Source organism: Heterocephalus glaber, unplaced genomic scaffold (genome assembly GCF_053883595.1).
Source record: "Heterocephalus glaber isolate CG9 unplaced genomic scaffold, H.glaber_assembly_v1.0 deba00001498, whole genome shotgun sequence".
Taxonomy (NCBI): domain Eukaryota; kingdom Metazoa; phylum Chordata; class Mammalia; order Rodentia; family Bathyergidae; genus Heterocephalus; species Heterocephalus glaber.
Window position 1 is genome coordinate 2,314,893 of NW_028258321.1, and position 17,090 is coordinate 2,331,982.

Consider the following 17,090-nt stretch of genomic DNA (forward strand, 5'->3'; position numbering starts at 1 on the left):
TAAGGATGACAAAGTGCAGAACTTGAACTTGGTGAATGTGAGGCTACTGGCCATGCTGATTTTTCGTAGGCCACCGTACATATAAGAAGCTGAGCATCATTTTTATTTGTCTATTTATTCTTCAACTATTTATTCATTGTTGGCGGTAGGTAACTTTGGTGCTAGGAAACCAGTGTGTCACAGTGAGATCTAGAATAAAGAAGCAAAAAGAAAGCATCTTTCTTAGGCTAAAGAGAGATGTTAAAAAGACACTGCTGTCTGCTTTTTATTTTATCTGGACCACTTATGCTGGGTGAGTAGCAGATGAAACTTGAGGCTAAGCTGTGTGTGCAAGAGTGAAAGGTGTAGCTTTTGCCTGAGTTTGCCTGATGGTTTCTATTTGAAAGCCTGACTATAACAGCAAGTGAAGAGGAAGGCCTTGGCTGTTGAGGAGGAAATCAAGGAATCCAGCTGCTTCTAGAGAGAAGGGAGGATCTCTTGATGCAGTGCTATTGCTTTAGGGAGGGGCTGCACACATCAGTGTTCATCAGTGTTCTAAGACAAAGAGGGAGCTGCAGGGTCTCCAGGCCTCGAGCCCTGTGGATCGCTGCTCACTCCCCATCTGCTGTGAGCTGCAACTTTAAATCTGAATAAGTAGGTGCTCTTCTGCCACCGTGTTTATTTTTGAAACTTGCTCCGTGGTTATCTACGTCGGGACATTTTGTGGCTCTGCAGCATTTATTGAGCACTATATTAAACAGGTATAAACTCAGACAAAATCCCAGCAGAATGATAAACTAGTGACATTTCCCAGTCTCTCTGTGAAAAATGTCTAAAAAGACGCTTCGGGCTGACTGTATTTCAGAAGGTAGATTCTGCGCTGAGCACACCACCAGCGCACTCACTCAGGGTGGTCTGATTTTTACTCAGAGTCTCACTTTGGTAATGGTTAGGTTTTTCTCAAAAATGGCTCAGAGATGTGAGCATCCCCACCTAAGCTCCTGGAGGCACAGAGCGGACTGCAGCCAACTTTGCTTTATTTTCATCAGCAGGGCAGGACTGCTGAGACATGTGGGCTGTCACCTGATCATTCCCCCAGAAAAGGAGGAAAACCTACAGACCCAGACTGAAATTCGTATTTTTAGCTGTTTATACGTTTCCATTTTTAACTTTCTTTAGCACCACCCCATGGCCCTTAGGATCCACTGTAAAACCTTAGCATTATGCAAGAGTATGTCAAGACTGGATCTCCTAGCTTTCCCTTTCATCTTCTGCTGTTCTGCTTTAGGTAACACTAGGGACAGCATATTGAATGACTAGTGGATGCCTACAGAGATCATCTGCTCTTTGACCCAGGGCCTTAGGCCTCAGTACCTGGCATTTGTATTTAAATAGGGTCCACTCCTTTCACCAATATTTACTGATCACTTGATGCAGATCAAGAAGATTCAGTCCATTTTCTCTAAGGGCTCCTGGTCATTCTTTCTCCCCTGCCCTATCTGCAGGTGAAAGGTCCCGCTTCTGTGTCTTCAGAGAGCCCTTGGAATGTTTCACGGAATAAATATGTGAATAAGTAAAAATGTTGATTTTACTTATTCAAATAGTTGACACCTGGGCTATAAACTCTTATTTTGACTCCTATTTTTCTATGGACATGAAGATACATCATTTTTAATCTTTTGTTAGTGGAACACTCATTATATGCCAAGACCATTGGAATATCACATCAGTACTATTTTAAGAGAGTATTAATATTCCCCATCCGTATTTTGGAAGAAGAAGGAGTGTATGACAAAAGACAGAAATCAGCTGATTTTTCTAGACTTGCCCTAAGTGTCAGGAATCTTCTCAGGACTTTAAAACACATATCCTGCAAACACTGATTGCAGCCTGTTTCTGTGCTGGTCACAAGCGTGTGCACGGTCCTAGAGATCTCAGAAGAGATACTCCCCTGGCTCCAGTGCAGCCCTTCTGGGAAGCCAGCTTTCAACTTCAGCATCTGTGTCTGCAGCTGAGCATTCGTGATAAGCGTTAGGACTGCAGAAGGAGGGTGAGCGGAGTTCCGGGCAGAAGTCGCAGCAGGTGCACAGGCAGAAAGACTTCCCTCCCCTCGCTTGAAGCTCAGTTAGAGACATTGATACCTATTGCTTTTTCAATCATTAAAGAGTCCTGGACCACATTTCTGCTGTCCTGAGTCCCAGAACTGAATAGCTCATTTATTGAATATGACAGTAAATATTGACCAGCATAAATATGCCACCCATATATTTACTGAGGAAACTTGCTTCTTCTCTATGGTTTGCTAAGCACAGAGAATTCAGTGATTAAAGAAACTCCTCTTTGGAACTCAGTGAATTAAAGTAATCATTTATGTATGGATATATGGCAAACCATGATTAAGGATGGCAGCAGTATGCACAGGGTGGTTGAGGAACAAAGCAAAGGTGCTCAGCCCTTGTACTGGGAGGGAGTCAGGCTTGCTAATGGGTTTGGATAGGAACACTCAAGCTCATCACAGGACCTCACTCTGAAGATCAAACCATCAGGGTTCATTTTGGGTTCAATTCTATGCTTATGCTGTTTTGCTTTGATAATGGCAGTGATACATAATGGTGATGAAAAAGAAAGACAACAGTTGATCTTAGAACACACAGAAAACTACCTCAATGTGCCACTCTGGTGACAGCAGGTGACCAGTGGCCATGACATGCTTCTCCAGGGTGTCTAATCCATTACAGGACCTTAAAACCAGTGCCCTTTCAGACACTTGGCCCTGTTTGGCCTCATCAATCCAGAATCCACCGGGGTCTCAGAGTGAAAGAAGCCATAAGTCCGCATGGTCTCCAACCACCAGTTGTAGGGGTGAGCATGTCACAAATAAAAATTGTTGGAAACACTGTGGTTCAACTTCAGTATTTAAAGTTTCTTTTTATTGTTGTAGTTGTTTACTAATGTTGTAAAAATATTAGGCAGGATAAGGGGTTAGCTAACCACAGTAGATTTTGGAGAAAAGCAAAGGACTCTTGTGTTCTTGTATCTCTTTCCTTAGTTGATAGGGGAGAAAAATGTGAGGCGAAACAGCAGTTCATGCCTGTAGAGGTCGTTCAGCGAGCTAGAGCTGTGGACCCAGAAACACGTGAAAGGGCGCAGTAAGATCCAGGGAGATGATTTTGACACCGTCCGTGAGCCAGCCAGACAGCCCTTGCTGGTTTGTAACTTTGTGCTTCGGGGTGCCGGATGATTCCAGTGAATAAAAGGTGGTGGACCCAGGAGGAAACTTGGAGCAGCCGCTGCAGAGGGCAGATGAGCGACAGGGGACAGCTTACTAATATTTTCGCAAAAATACAGTTAACTTCTGAGCTTCCTGTTTGAGGGTTGTCAGACAGCTCATTTTTTTTAATGCTTGGGACTTGTGAGCTTCTTGGGAAAAGTCACCTGCATGTGCATGCAATGCACAGTTCTGCGTGGGGAGGCGGGGACATTACCGGCGGAGCAGTGTTTGCTAAGGTACGTAACTGAACGGTGCATGTCCCCTTCTGCCCACCGTCAAGCCAGTTCCAATGGTATGGAGGTCCAAAAGCCAGCCATGTGTGCCTCGTATCGGAGGAAATTACAGAACCCGTATGTGGAAATGCCAACTTCGTGGCAGAAAACGGAAGTAAGAGTTAATGCTTGGAGCATAGATTCTGAATTTCAGACCATGTATCAATCCGAGCAAACCTGACAGACAGCGATAATAGCACCTCAAGGAGGCGTCTTCTGTAAAGATGAAGAGGCCCAAGCTAGCAAGACATCAGATTCTTCGAGTTCGGAAATGAGTTCACCTGAGAAGCGCCCTGGGAATGCCCCAAGACATGATTAATTTACTTATTTCAAAGAATTCACGGTCTTAATGCCCTTTCTCTCTCCTTTATTTCCCCCACCTTCTCTCCCTCCTTCTTTCCTTTCCTTCACTGATTTTTCCTTGGTTTCTTTCTTCTTTCATTCCACACTTGACTATTCTGTATCAGCAGCTATGAGTGTGAATATAAACTGTTTAAAACAAAGTTCCCGGGAGCCCTATTGGAGGTGTGTGTGTCTGTGTATATGTGTTTGTGTGCCTGTGTATATGTGTGTGTGTCTGTGTGTGTCTCTGTGTGTGTGTGTGCGCGCACGTACATGTTGGAGGAAGGGGTTGCTTTCACAATTAGAGAAACAATAAAACTAATGATGTATAATAAGCCATGATAAGCATCATGTAAGATTTTTATCAACATAAATATTTATTGATGGGAAGAAAGGCTTTCTGTGTTGTAATTGGGACATATTTCACAATAGAAATGACTTTTAACTTGTGCCTTAAAATAAGAGTCTGAGAGACTGGGGCTGAGCTTCAGTCAGGCATTCCAAGCTCTGCAGAGAGGCATGCACTGCATCATGGTGGGGTGGAAGCTTGCTGCTTATGCTGCGGTGGAGGACAGCAGCTGAAGGGAGGTGGGGCCTGTCATTTAGGGGTGTAGGCGCCACACCAAGTCTTGCAGGTGATGTATAGTTTTGAGATCTTCATTTTCTAGTAGATTGAAGGTGGGCTGGGGAGCTGGAGGCAGGCAGAGGGACGGGACCCCTGTGGAGGCATCTGACTCTTTTCTGTATTTCCATATAGAAATGGAGCCGATTAAAGTTCTCATGATTCTTTTTTTTTTACAAAATAGCACAGATAGTCCCAACTTTAATTAGTCTTCCAGTATAAAATTTCTAGAGATAGAGCATGATTGCTCCTATTATTTATGTAACAGAATAACTATTTTCTATTCAACATGGCTCACTGAAAAATTACAAAACAATCTATGCCTCTGAGGCATTTTAAATAGGCTTTAATTTTATTTACACAGATGGCTGCAGGAACATACAGCAAAGAGAGGTGCATTTGCCTTTTTGGTACATGAGTCCAACAATGCAGAGAGTGATTGCTGCTGCCCTCCCTGCAAAGCTTGAGTCCCATGATTTGTTCTCATAGGGCCATAGTAGGTATTTCTGCAAGCGTAAAGTGGAAGAACGTAATTAGATAAGTTTGCTATGTAAATTGCTTTTTAAGTCACTCAGCTAAAGCAACATGTCTGGCACCTGCCTGATAAGTTTTGGAGGTTTAATATGCTGCTGGTGGGGTTATTGAGGGAGGACATGTGTGCCCTATGCAAAGTTATTTGCAAGTCGAAGCTAATAACACACAGTATCCTTGCCGGAGTTCAGCCTGGCCTTCATCAAACATGGGTTTCATTATGGTTTTTATTTGAAGTGGAGATTTTACTGTCAGACTTTGTCCGTAAATAGACGACTTGTATGCCCAGGATTGAGGCTTTCCACACCCATGGGTATTAATAGTCTGTGGGCTTCACAGACATGCGTGGGAGCTTATTAATGTGGGTGTTCCATTTATGTTTCTTTATTTTTCAGGTCCGTGATGGGGTCGAACAAGGAACCAGACCTGGTGCATCTTGAGGCCAGAACCATGGACGGTCGTAAGTACATCAGCTTTGTCCTCGTGTTCGTGAGTAATACCGGTTCTCTCCGTTTGCCATGGAGCAAGTCTGTGTGGTTACAGTGGTCCAAGGCCTTTGGGGAAGAAGCTGCTTCTTGTGCCCAGTAATCCAGAATTATCTTCATAATTTTTATAAATTCACACATTTACATATATATACTTTTTCCAGATTTATTCATATTTGGATAATGACAATGCTAGCACCATTCTCTCATTTAATCAAGGTCTCTTTCTGGGTTAAAAAGAAATTCCCCCGATCCTGCTTTCTAAGGGTTTTGTCGCTGCTGCTACCTTTACTTCTGATTTATTCTGCAGTCTCCGTGCGTCAGATTCCACCCAGGCGATACCTCACAGTCTTCTTTAGAGAGTCATAAAACACTTGCCTGAAACAGGAGGGAGAGAGCCGCCATTTATGTTTCTTCCGCAGGCTGAAGGAGGGGAGGTCTTCTGAGTCAGTTCCTCACCCTTTGTTGGTTGTCCCCTGCTCCGGGTGGGTGTGTTACACTGAACAGCTGCCCTGAGTGGACGCTGTAGCTTTGGGTACATGGTGGCAAAGAAAACAAGGATGCGCTTCCCAAACTCAAATCCACGAGCAAGTGTCTCAGAAAACCCCTCACGAATGGTGGCACCACTTAACCTTTTATGCCCTAGGCTCTTGTCTGTGAAGTAAATAAGTTAATAACAAAGCTTCTTTATTAGCGCACTTTGATTTAGCAATTACCTTGCAGCAGCAGCTGTGCTTGGCTCTTTGTGTACTTTCTCACAGTTAATCTTCATGACAGCTCTGTAGGTTGTTATTCCCATTTTATGGATGAGAAAACCAAAGCATGGAGAGTTAAGGAATAGGGTACCTAAGGTATGCAGCAAGGACAGAGAGGGTAGCAGTGTCTGTTTCTCAAAGTTCGTCCAGGTGAGAGTGAGATGAACCAGTGCTTATAAAACACTGCAGGCCGTGCCTGAGCAATAACAGTGTGAATTCCCTGCACCCCCCTTGGTCCTGAGGAAACTCAGAAGAATTGTGCAGTTGCTGAAGTGTCCATCGGGTAAAGGGGAATGTGTATAGATGGGGCTGATGGAGAAAAGCCTGGTGTGTAGGAGAGGGAAAGGCAGTGGATGACCCACGGTTACCTTACCACAGACCAGGGGGCTGTTGCCTGGCATGGAGCCACATTCCCAGGACGTTCCCTCTCTGGGCCAGGGGTCCCTGCCTACGTATCCTCAGCTCTCCGGAGTGCAAAGGCAGAAGACACCCACTGAATCAACACTGAGCCCAAACTGCAGGGCGCTGCAGAGCCAAGCTCCTCAGAAGCCAGGCCCCATGGGGACACCCATTGAGATGACTCACGGCCAGGGGCCTCCTCTCTGGGGCACGAATACTCCCTGGCACAGTTGGCGGAAGCATGGAGCCGAGTGCAGACTGCCTGTGCCCTGGTCCGAGTGCCCAGTGAATGCAGCACTAGCGTCAAACTGCAGCTCATTTCCATTGCTCTGACGTGAAGAGCAGAGTCACTGCTCCCAGCGTACTCTGGTGCCTGCCTGCAGGCCTTCGGGCCTGCTTTCAGTCCTTGGAACATACTAGGGTTGTGTCTTGCCACAGGACCTGATTCTTGCTGTGTCCTCCGCCTGGGACACTGCTGCCTCCCCAGCCTTGACCACCAGTCGAGGGTAATGAATCACCGTGGATGCTTCAGCCCTGGAGTTCTTAAGCACTCTTATCTGAAGCGTCTTTCTTCAACTTCCAATCTAATCCAGCTTCTTATTTTGTTTCCTTTCATCTAACTATGCTTGCTTGCTTACTTGCTTGCTTGCTTGCTTTCTCTCTCTTTCTTTCTTTCTCTCTTTCTTTCTTTCTTTTTGCTTTCATCTCCATTTGAAATAATACGCCCCACTTACGTCATTTTTCCTCTCCACCAGTGTATAGTCTAGCGAACCCAAAGATCAGGCACCTTGCTCCGTCTTCTGTACCGGGAGCCCTCCAAGTGCCTGGGATGCATGATCAACAGGTCGACCAGTTCACTGTCTCACCTCGTGTCCCAGGTCACCTGAGACTTTCAGAGCTTTACACCTTGAACTTTAACACACACGTGGCCCATCTAAGGACCTTGTCAGAATGTGAATGCTGGTTCAGTGGGCTGCCCAAGATTCTGCAGTGCTAACAAGCTTCCCGATGAGGCTGACAAAGTTGGGCTGTGGAATACACTGAGTAGCAAAGGCCCATGGCAGAAAGCTATTGAAAGAGTGAAAGAGCTTCAGACTCTGTCTTCCATGAAGGCAGCCCGTGTTTAGAAAGCTCTGGATGGGCTTGGGAGCATCCCAGATTGCTTTCATGTCCTACTTTGGGGATAATGAGCTTCACGTCTTGTGGTGTCCAGTGCATATATATAACCAGTATGCTGAACACCACGAGGCTGTCTGTGCCCCAACCCACACTGTCACTGCTGCACTCCTGACCTCACCCCTCTGCTCCCCAAAGCCACGGCAGCTGGCGACGGAACAATGGCGTCTCAGGCCCAGCTTCCACAGAGCATGAAATGTAACAGTTCTAATTTTATTTATTGTATTTTCCTTTTCTATTTTGCTAAGGCAGCATCTACAGAAACTACCCAAGAGTGAAAATTCAATAAAGAAAATTTAATTTGAAAACTTATCCTTGTCAAAATAAAACAGAAAAACAAATACCTAGCAATTGAAATAAAGGATCTAACTATAACACCTGATTTTGTCTTGGCCCTTTTCTACCTCTCTCTCTCTCTCTCTCTCCCCCTCTCCTTTGCTCCTCCAGTACTCTGTATCCAACACAGTCAGTAACCATGGCTCCAAGGGAAAAAAAAATGGAGAAGAGGAGGGGAAGCACAGAGGTCAGAGAAGCAAAGTTAGCAAGTGGAGCTGGCGAGATTTGCGGGTGAATTTATGAAAATCGCCCAGGCTTGTCTTGCTGCGAGAATTCCAGTATCTATGCAATCTCTTCCCTCACCTGCTTGAAAGACTCCCTTGTTCCCCGCTTTTCATTACACAGAAAGCCACTTATTTATGTTTTAGATTGTACATCTAATAGGTATATTCTAAATTCTTTCACTCTGAACAAGGAATTTATTTTATTTTACTGAATTGAGGAATTTTTTACCCAAAGCACTAAGACATTGGACACAAGAAAACATGCTTCACTTGCTGATTAGGTTGTAAATGTTTGTCTGGATTTGTTGTTCAATGTTTAGCCTTGTTCTCATTTCGGATGTCCCCAGATTGTGATTTATAACTAATTTGTGTCTTAGCTGTGGAGGGGACTCTGGAAAGACTTTGCTCTGTGAGGGCCTTTGCCTGGCACCCCCATTTTCCACCGGCACGCTCTGAAATGTGGGTATCTTGGGGTTTACTGTGACGAAAATGCTAATCTTGCTGTATTGCTCTCTGCCTGGGGAGGGGAGCAGAGAAGAACAGGCTGAGCTACAATCCACCACAGGAGGGCTGACTGGAAGATTCCGAGCATGTGTATCAAATGTGGCATCTGTGATTGGCCCCCACATTTAACCGAGGATAAACTGGCAGCTGCTCATCAAAGATACAAAGAAATGGTTGTTTTAATGTCTCAGTGTGGGTGTGGACATGGCTTTCCGGGTGTGTATGTGTGAATCCAGTAGAGGAGAACACTAAAAAGAGAGCCTACATTCTGTGAATTTACCTAACATAGGTATATTGTATGTGCACGTGCACATAATACCTGTCATCAGAGAAAAACGTTGATCAAACTGTTGGATTGAGGGTGTTGTGGAAAGCTGTCTCTTAGTGACTCTTTGTTCTACATCCAAACATAGCTCAGAGCCTAAAACATGTAAGATTTGTTGAATGAATGAAGATTTGTGTTACCAGGCATATCTTCTTTTTTTTTTATTTATTTTTTTTATTTTTTTGGTACCGGGGATCGAACTCGGGACCTTGCACTTGTGAGGCAGGCACCGGAACCACTGAGCTACATCCCCAGCCCTACCAGGCATGTCTTCTAAAGGAGGCATCCTGAACCCCAGGGTCTGTGGCATCTCTGAGGACTCACAGATGAACACAGGGAGGCTGCGCTCAGAAATCAGTGTCACGTTGCACATGCATGTTATTTTGGAGGAAAAGAACATTACTTTTTTCAGAATGCTTCCTGTGACAGTTACAAATGTATGAATTATCTGGTATTTGTGCTCATCTGTGACGTGCACTTCCTGTAAGATACCCTCTAGTGCTAGGTCTCACCATATTGTGCCTCCTTTTACTTCAGAAGTGAAAGCGACCTGTTCCTATACTGTGGTGATCCTTGCCAGCAGGGACAGGAAACAGGACAATTACTGGTCTTAACCTCTGTTTGCTTGAGCGAGTAATTTTGTATCAACTCTGCCAAGGACTGATCTCTTGAACTTGGGAAAACAAACCATGGCTCTTCAGCCAGCTGTGAAAATGCCTGCTCTGGACTCCGTGAAGGGAACCTGAAGTTGGCCTTCTACCAGCTGAAATGAAATACAAAGAAAGTCGTGAATGCATCACTCTTTGTCCCCCTCATTCTGTCTTGGATGAGATCTGGCAGGCTCCTTTCTTCGCCTAGGTGTGAGGAGCTCAGGACTGAAGTCTAGGAGCCCAGTTGCAGAGTGCTGGGAGGCTCACTGTGAGCATGAAGCACTTGTGTACTGAAATAGCAGCTACTTTTTATACCAAAAATAGCAACGCTGGCAGTAAAATGGTAAGCAGTACTGAAACGACCAGCTGAGAAGTGAAATCCACTTCCTCACATGTACCCCAGTGCCTGCAGGTTGCGTTTGATACGCGTTGTACACAGTCCCTCTGCTTCCTCGCCTGGATTCCTCTCCTCTCCTCTCCTGCCTGGAGTTGGTTCACTTGGCTTGTTCAGACCTCAGGTTAGAAAAATCTTTCTGAAACTCCCCAACTAAGTCATTCTCTTATTTTGTTTTCTTTGACACAACTATGGTTTTTTTCCTTCTTTTGTGCTTTTATCTGAATTTAAAATTTTACATTCTCCTTTTGTAATTGTTTGATCATTTTCCTCCCTGTCTGTCAGTTCTTGAGAGCAGACATCATGTATTCTACATACATATGTGTGCACACATATAATATATAGGCATATATAAAAATCTTCATGTCATTGAAACTGAGTGATTGCATGAACAATTTGTATATAGGAACCCATTTTATAGAGAACTAGAATTTAATAATCAGTGCATCATTAACAGCTAGATAGACCCTTATCTGTTTCGAACAGTACTGTCACACACACACACACATACACACACACACACGCACACCATTTTTTAGTTAGTAAGCATTTGTTCATGCTTGTACACATAGCAAGCAATTACTGAAAGAAATTCCTGGAGGAAAATGCCCCTGTTGCTCAGAATCTCTGCATTCTGGGCCTTGCTGGACACTGTCCTGTAGTTTCTGAAGGGTTACTCTGGTGCATGGATAGACCTGCAGTGTCTCCAAGTCCTCAGCAGTCAGGGACACTGTGACAGTCTTACTGCAGTGCCTCTGGTGAGCAGTAAAATGTCCATATCCTTACTGTTTTAATGTGTCTAAGAATGAGCTTGAGAACTTTTATTTGTTCTACTTGGCTATTTTGATTTCTTCTTCAGTGAATCTCCAAAGGTGACACACCTCTTTCATATTTTAGAGAAGATTAATGCGTTAGAGGAAACCCCAAAGCCTCAGTCTGGTCACCCCCACTTGGGCTGAAGTTCCAGCGGTGGCAATGGTGGGATTTGACCCCCTCTCAAGGTTTTCCTTTGCCTCCCCTTTCTGTCCGTTTGGGGGAGATGAGAGGTTTATGTTTATGTTCAGCTTCTGGTTGTGGAGCTTCCCAGGGCCCCTCCTGGCTCTTCCGGCCCCAAGCCAGGTCTGGGGATCAGGTAGTACCAAGGCACCCAGCCCTGCTCTGCTTCCCGTGCTGTAGTCTGGCCCCATGTTTGGCACTGTGAAAGGGCTTGAGGGATCTCAACTCAGCCTTTCAGATTTGGTGACTTAAAGGCAGCCCTGAGAACCAGCCAGGTGAGCCTGAAATAAGACCACGCAGCCCCCTGCACCCACTGCAGTGAAAAGCCCAACATCGGTGCCCTCGCAAGCTCCACTGAGCACCTTTCAGACCCGAGTCTGGCCGCCACGTGCTCCTCCTGCTGCCTCCTCTGTGCCTCGCCTGCTGCCAGGGTTCAGCGTCCTCACCTCTCCTGAGGAGAGAATGGAAGTGTCCTAGCAGACTTGGCCCTGGGCCTTCGCAAGGGACAGAGGGCTGGATTCCCAAGGGGCTCTCAGGAGTCCTCACAGTAGGGCAGTAACATGTGGCGTGTACGTGTGCTCATCCAAGTGTCTGGAACATTCCTAGTGTTTCTGACTCTTGCTTTGAAAGAAGTCGGATCATGAAGACATGAAAATTACTTATACATTTCCCTCCTTTGCCTTGTGCATGCTCAAGCCATAAGGATGCCTTGTAGTCCCATGACTTGCTTGGAGCTGTTCCCTGAGTAATTTTCAGGTGCACAATGCACAGCAGCCTCAGGGTTAGGTGTCCTGTCCCCTCCTCACTTCAATGAGGAGGGAGTAAGGCTTATGATGATGATGATGTGTCATTCCCATTGTTTCAGAGCTAGGATTTAAGGCCCACTCTGCTTCTCTCCAGGTCTTGTAGTGATTCATCCATCCACTAGCTTTAGAGGCACCGATGGACGTCCAGGAGCTCGCCGAGCCATGGATGAGGGGTGGAAGGGAAAAGATGCAAAGACTCTGCTCTCATCCAGGCTTTTTTCTCCCTGCAGAAGACAGATTATAAACAAATATGTGATGCACCTATTTGAGAAGTGTGTATACAAATGTAAATAAAAAGCGGAGCAGGAAGAAGGAGAGGGATTTGCAGAGGTGGCTCCAAGGAAGAAACCTCCAGATAAGGTGCAGTGGAGAAATACAAGCCAGGTTCTTAGAGAAGTGAGGGGAGTGTTGTGTCTGTCCAGTGGAATAGGTTCCCGGACAGCAGAATAACGCAAAGGATATGTGGTCTGAGCGAGCTTGGCATGACGTGCTGCCCAGGTGGCTGAAATGCCAAGGGAGAGGCATGTGTGTCCTCTGCCTTTGTGTATTCCAGGATGGAAGACAGGGATTTGGACCATATTGTTCCTTGTTGAGCATGGATTATGTTCCAAGTACAATATGAAGTATGGAGCTTGATAAAAACAGAAAGTGACTAGAGAATGGTTGATGGGATGAGGCCATGCCTTGGACTGTCTCTCTGTCCTGTAATTGGCCACACACATGTGCGTAGATACCATACACTTCTCCTCCCTCTAAAAGGGTGGGGAGCTTGAATAAATTCTGCATATAGTGATACCTTGGTTCACAATCTCTTCCTTTCAAGAACAATTCAGTTTGCTAACTGAAGCAGTCAACAAAATTTCACTTCCATTGGTGAACTCTACACAGCCTGGACTGTCTTCCTCAGAACCGTGGAAGGAACTAAGTTCGTGACCCGAGGTACCTCTTATGTTTCTCCCTTGTGCACCAAACTGCATTTCTTTGAACCTTCACTTTCTCTCTTTCTCCTGCTCTCCTTGTTTCTCTTGTCTCCTGTTTGTCTCCTTCCTCTCTCTCTCTCCCTCCCTCTCCCTCTCTCTCTCTCTGATACCCCTCTGATACCCTTCCCTCCCTTCCTCTGTTAACTTAATTCAGAAAATTAAATGAACAACATTGAGTGTGAACTTATGGAACACTTTGTCTTTACTCAACCAGATTCAGTTTCTGCTAGGGGTTTCTACTGTGGCTTGCTCAGAGCACACACTGTGTTTCCAAGCTCACCTCTCCTGCCTCTGAGCCCAGGGATCCTCCTTCTAGGAAGATGACTTATCTTACCAACATGGGAAGCAGCCTTCTGGCCCTTTCTCAGCTCTTTCGAAGGTCGTCATTCTCTCTGTGAGAAAGAGTGGGTAGTGAAGTAGTCTGTACCCTCCAGAGGGCTCCAGGCCATGAGGGATTCCTGTCCACAACCGCGTGTGGTGAAGGCAGAGCCAGAACTTTCTGGTGCTTGGCAGAACATCCATGCAGAGGCCTGAGGGTTGGAGTCTCCCACTTGTGGCTGGCAGCACCTGCACAGCTGTGGGACAGTCACCTCGCTATAGTGTAACCAGCCAATGACTTTTTGCATGGCCACACTTTTTTATGATTTTGTTTTCTCTCACAACCATAATTTCTAGTCTTGTGCATGGCAAAAATTTTACAATGCCCAAATTTTCCCAGTAGTAGTCATGGCCTCCCAAATGCCAAAGGCCCAGAACAAAAGACAAGCTTTAGTAAGCTGCACTGATCTCTCATCAGGAGGTGTAAAAGGAGAATGCAATATCGTTACCAGATCACCCTGTCCGAGGAGATGGCTGGACAGTTCAGAATTTGTTAGAAGTCTTTGTCTTCTGTGTGGACATTCTGAGACAAGATGAGTCTCAGTTCCTGACTGTACCTGCCAAGGAGAAGCCCAGAATGCCAACGGGAAGGAAATGCATGGGAACAGCAGCCCGTGGAGTCAGGGGGTCATTGGGTCAGAAGGCTCCAGAAGAAATAGCAGAAATTGAAAGGGAAAAAGACGGTCTATAGGCAGACGCATGTGCTGTGCCGGGTGGCACCTGGGGGGCCGGTGATGCAGGCAGTAGAAGAAGTCACCAACAGTCGGGGAACGGAAGAGACGGGTTTGTTAGAGCAGAGAACACTGCCCAGAGGGCAGCAGCAGGGAGTTTCCAGGAGGGCAAGCACACAGGCAGGGTGGAAGATTCGAGTTTCTATAAGCGAATGAAGATAGATGGGCAGGATCTGGATTCGCACAGGTGGGTATCTTAAAACATCTTTCCAGGGCACCCTGTTCCTGTTCGTCTTCCGGGAACAGCTGTGTTACAGCGATGCAGGTGCATCCCTGTAATCCTGGCTCTCTGCGAGGCTGAGGCAGGAGGATTCCAAGCTTCGCCTCAGACTGGGCAAGTTAGTAACTTGGTGATACCCTGTCGCAAAGTAAGAAATTTAAAAAGCATTTTTTTAAAGGGCTGGGGATATAACTCAGTGAAAAGGCTCCAAGTTCAACCTTCAGTACAGCAAAAACTCAAAGTTGCACACTGTCAAGGCCGCTCACCAAGGCTCTTAGACTTAGATAGCGGTCACTGTGGGTTTTCTCCTTTTTGAAGCAGGCAGGGCATTAGTGTGGGGAGGACGCAGCAGTCTCTCTCTGTGTTTTACAGTTACTATTCCTAGGCAGCGTAACCTCGGAGCCTGCAGACCACCGGGAATCACTGGGCGCTGAGAGTTCCAAGCCTTTGTCATCGCAGTGTGGACCTGAAAACTGCCCTGCTTCACCGTTGAAGATTAGCAGGGGATGGGAGAGTGTGACAGTGGCCATGCTTGTCTACATAGCTCAGCATTGTTCGCAGTTAAACATCTGAGTAACAAGGCATAGGACGGCAGTTGGTGCTGAATGCATCTCTTTTGAATAACGCGTGAATGAGGGAGCCTCAGCAATCTGTGAGGCAGATTTTTGCTGTCACTTACTAGCATATGAACCTGCGTGGATCTCCCCTGTGCATCCCTATGTCTGGTTTCTTCTTCTGGAAAAAGCACGTCTCTCTGGATGTTTTATTTTATTTTATAAAGTGTGGAAGAGAAAAGCCTTGGGATCCACTTACCACAGTTCCTGGCTAAGGGAGAAGAAGTCACTCTGGTTATTTTAGAGGTTAAAGTGGCTGCTGTGACCCAAGGAGATTCTGAGAAGGGAGCAGTCAGCTGAGCCTCAGGAAAAACTCCAGCAAGGCCCAGGAACGAGGAGCGGAAAAGACTGCTCCGGCCAGCAGGACTCTGCAGGAGCAGAGGGGGCACCAGGAGTACGTGGATCATGTAAAAATAGTAGAACCCCTCAGGTATACACCGGCCATAGGATCCCTGCGCTTTGTCTTGATTTGGCAGGAAGGGGAGGGAAACCGGCCCCTGTGGGCAAAGTCAGGTAAAGACTGGTCAGATGCTAAACTTATAGTCTCAATTTGTAACATCCATTTGGTTTCCAAAATTCTAATAACGCCCAGTATAGAGTCTAAAGCGTTGCTTGGTGAAGACCTTGTCAGAGTCCCACTGAGAGCTGGAGGTAGAGCTAGGACCTAAGAGGTCCCTCCAACAGGACTGGGTTGGGGGGGCTGCGAAACAGCAAGGGGTTATCTAGTAATGACACGAGGAGAACATTTTCGTGGTGTGCAAAATTGCTTTTTAAATCTTGTGTTTGACAAATAATAAGTGTATAGATTGCAGATATATGTTTGTATATATACAATGTGATGTTTGGACACATTTGCAATGTGGAATGATTAACTCAAGCTAATTAATAAATGTCTCTCCTCACATACATCTCACTTTCTGTGGTGAAAACATTTAAATCTATTACTTCATCAGTTCTGAAACATGCAGTGCTTTGGTATTTATTGTGGTCACCGATCTGCTCAGCAGATTACTAAATCTTATTCGTCCTGTCTGACCAAGGCATTGACCTTTGTGTGTATGTCTGTGTGGTTGTAGAATTGAACACAGGGCTTGTACATGCTCGGCAAGCACTCCAGCTCTGAGCTACATCCTTAGCCCTATTTTGAAAAACTATTTTGAGGCAGAGTTTTGCCAAATTGCCCAGGCTGGCCTCAAACTCATGATTCTCCTCCCTCAGCCTCCCAGGTAGTGTAGATGGGATTTTAGGAGTGGTCCACAGCATCCCAAGAAACTTTGTATCCTTTGGCCAGTGTCTCCTCTTTCCCTATGCGGCTTCCTCCCATACCCCATAGTAGGCAGCACTCTACACTCCACTTCTCCGAGTTCAACTGTTAGATTCCACATAAAGTGAGATCATGCAGTATTTGTCTTTCTGTGCCTCTGTTTCACATAGAACCCTGCCCTCCAGGTTCACACGTGCCAACACAAATGGCAGGATCCCCCCTTTTCAAAGGCTGAATAGTATCTCATGTAAATACGCCGCATTTCCGTTATGTGCGTATTGGTTATAAAGTCCCAAGTCAGTTCTATATCTCAGCTATTGAGAACAATGCTACCGTGCACATGGAAGTGCAAAAAACCTATCAATGTATGGATTTTAATTTCTTTGGCTATAAACCCAGAAGTGGGGTTACTGAATCATACGAAATTCTATTTACATGTTTATGAGGAACATGCGTAGTATTTTTGCTAATAGCTGTACTGATTACTAATTTATACTTCCACCAACAGTAGGAAATGTTCCCTTTTCTCCACAATTTCCTGGATATTTATTTTTTGTATTTTTGACAAAAGTCATCTAATGGATAAGGAGTGAGACCTCATTGTAGTTTAAGTTTGTGTTCTTTTGATGACTAGTGATTATAAGCACTTTATCATATATCCTTTGTGTTAGACCCAGCGAGAAAGAACCAACCAGAGACTGATATTAAATCCACACAGGAGTTTATTACCGGCGGGACCCGAGCTGAGCATCAGACTGGAGCCCCGACTGGGGGGAGACAAACATGTTTTACACACCTTTGAGGCCAGCAGTTTCTAGGACCCCTATGTGATAGAA

General features: G+C 45.6%; 1 protein-coding gene across 7 annotated transcripts in view; it reads left to right on the forward strand.

The window, feature by feature from the left end:
- Positions 1 to 17,090, forward strand: part of Sorcs1 (sortilin related VPS10 domain containing receptor 1) — a 470,258-nt gene that overhangs the window by 339,505 nt on the left and 113,663 nt on the right. For all 7 annotated transcript variants that reach the window (XM_021245560.2, XM_087185724.1, XM_013066085.3 and 4 more), the window contains exon 6: positions 5,413 to 5,477. In XM_021245560.2, coding sequence (XP_021101219.2) covers positions 5,413 to 5,477 — 65 coding nt within the window. The remainder of the gene's footprint in view (positions 1 to 5,412; positions 5,478 to 17,090) is intronic.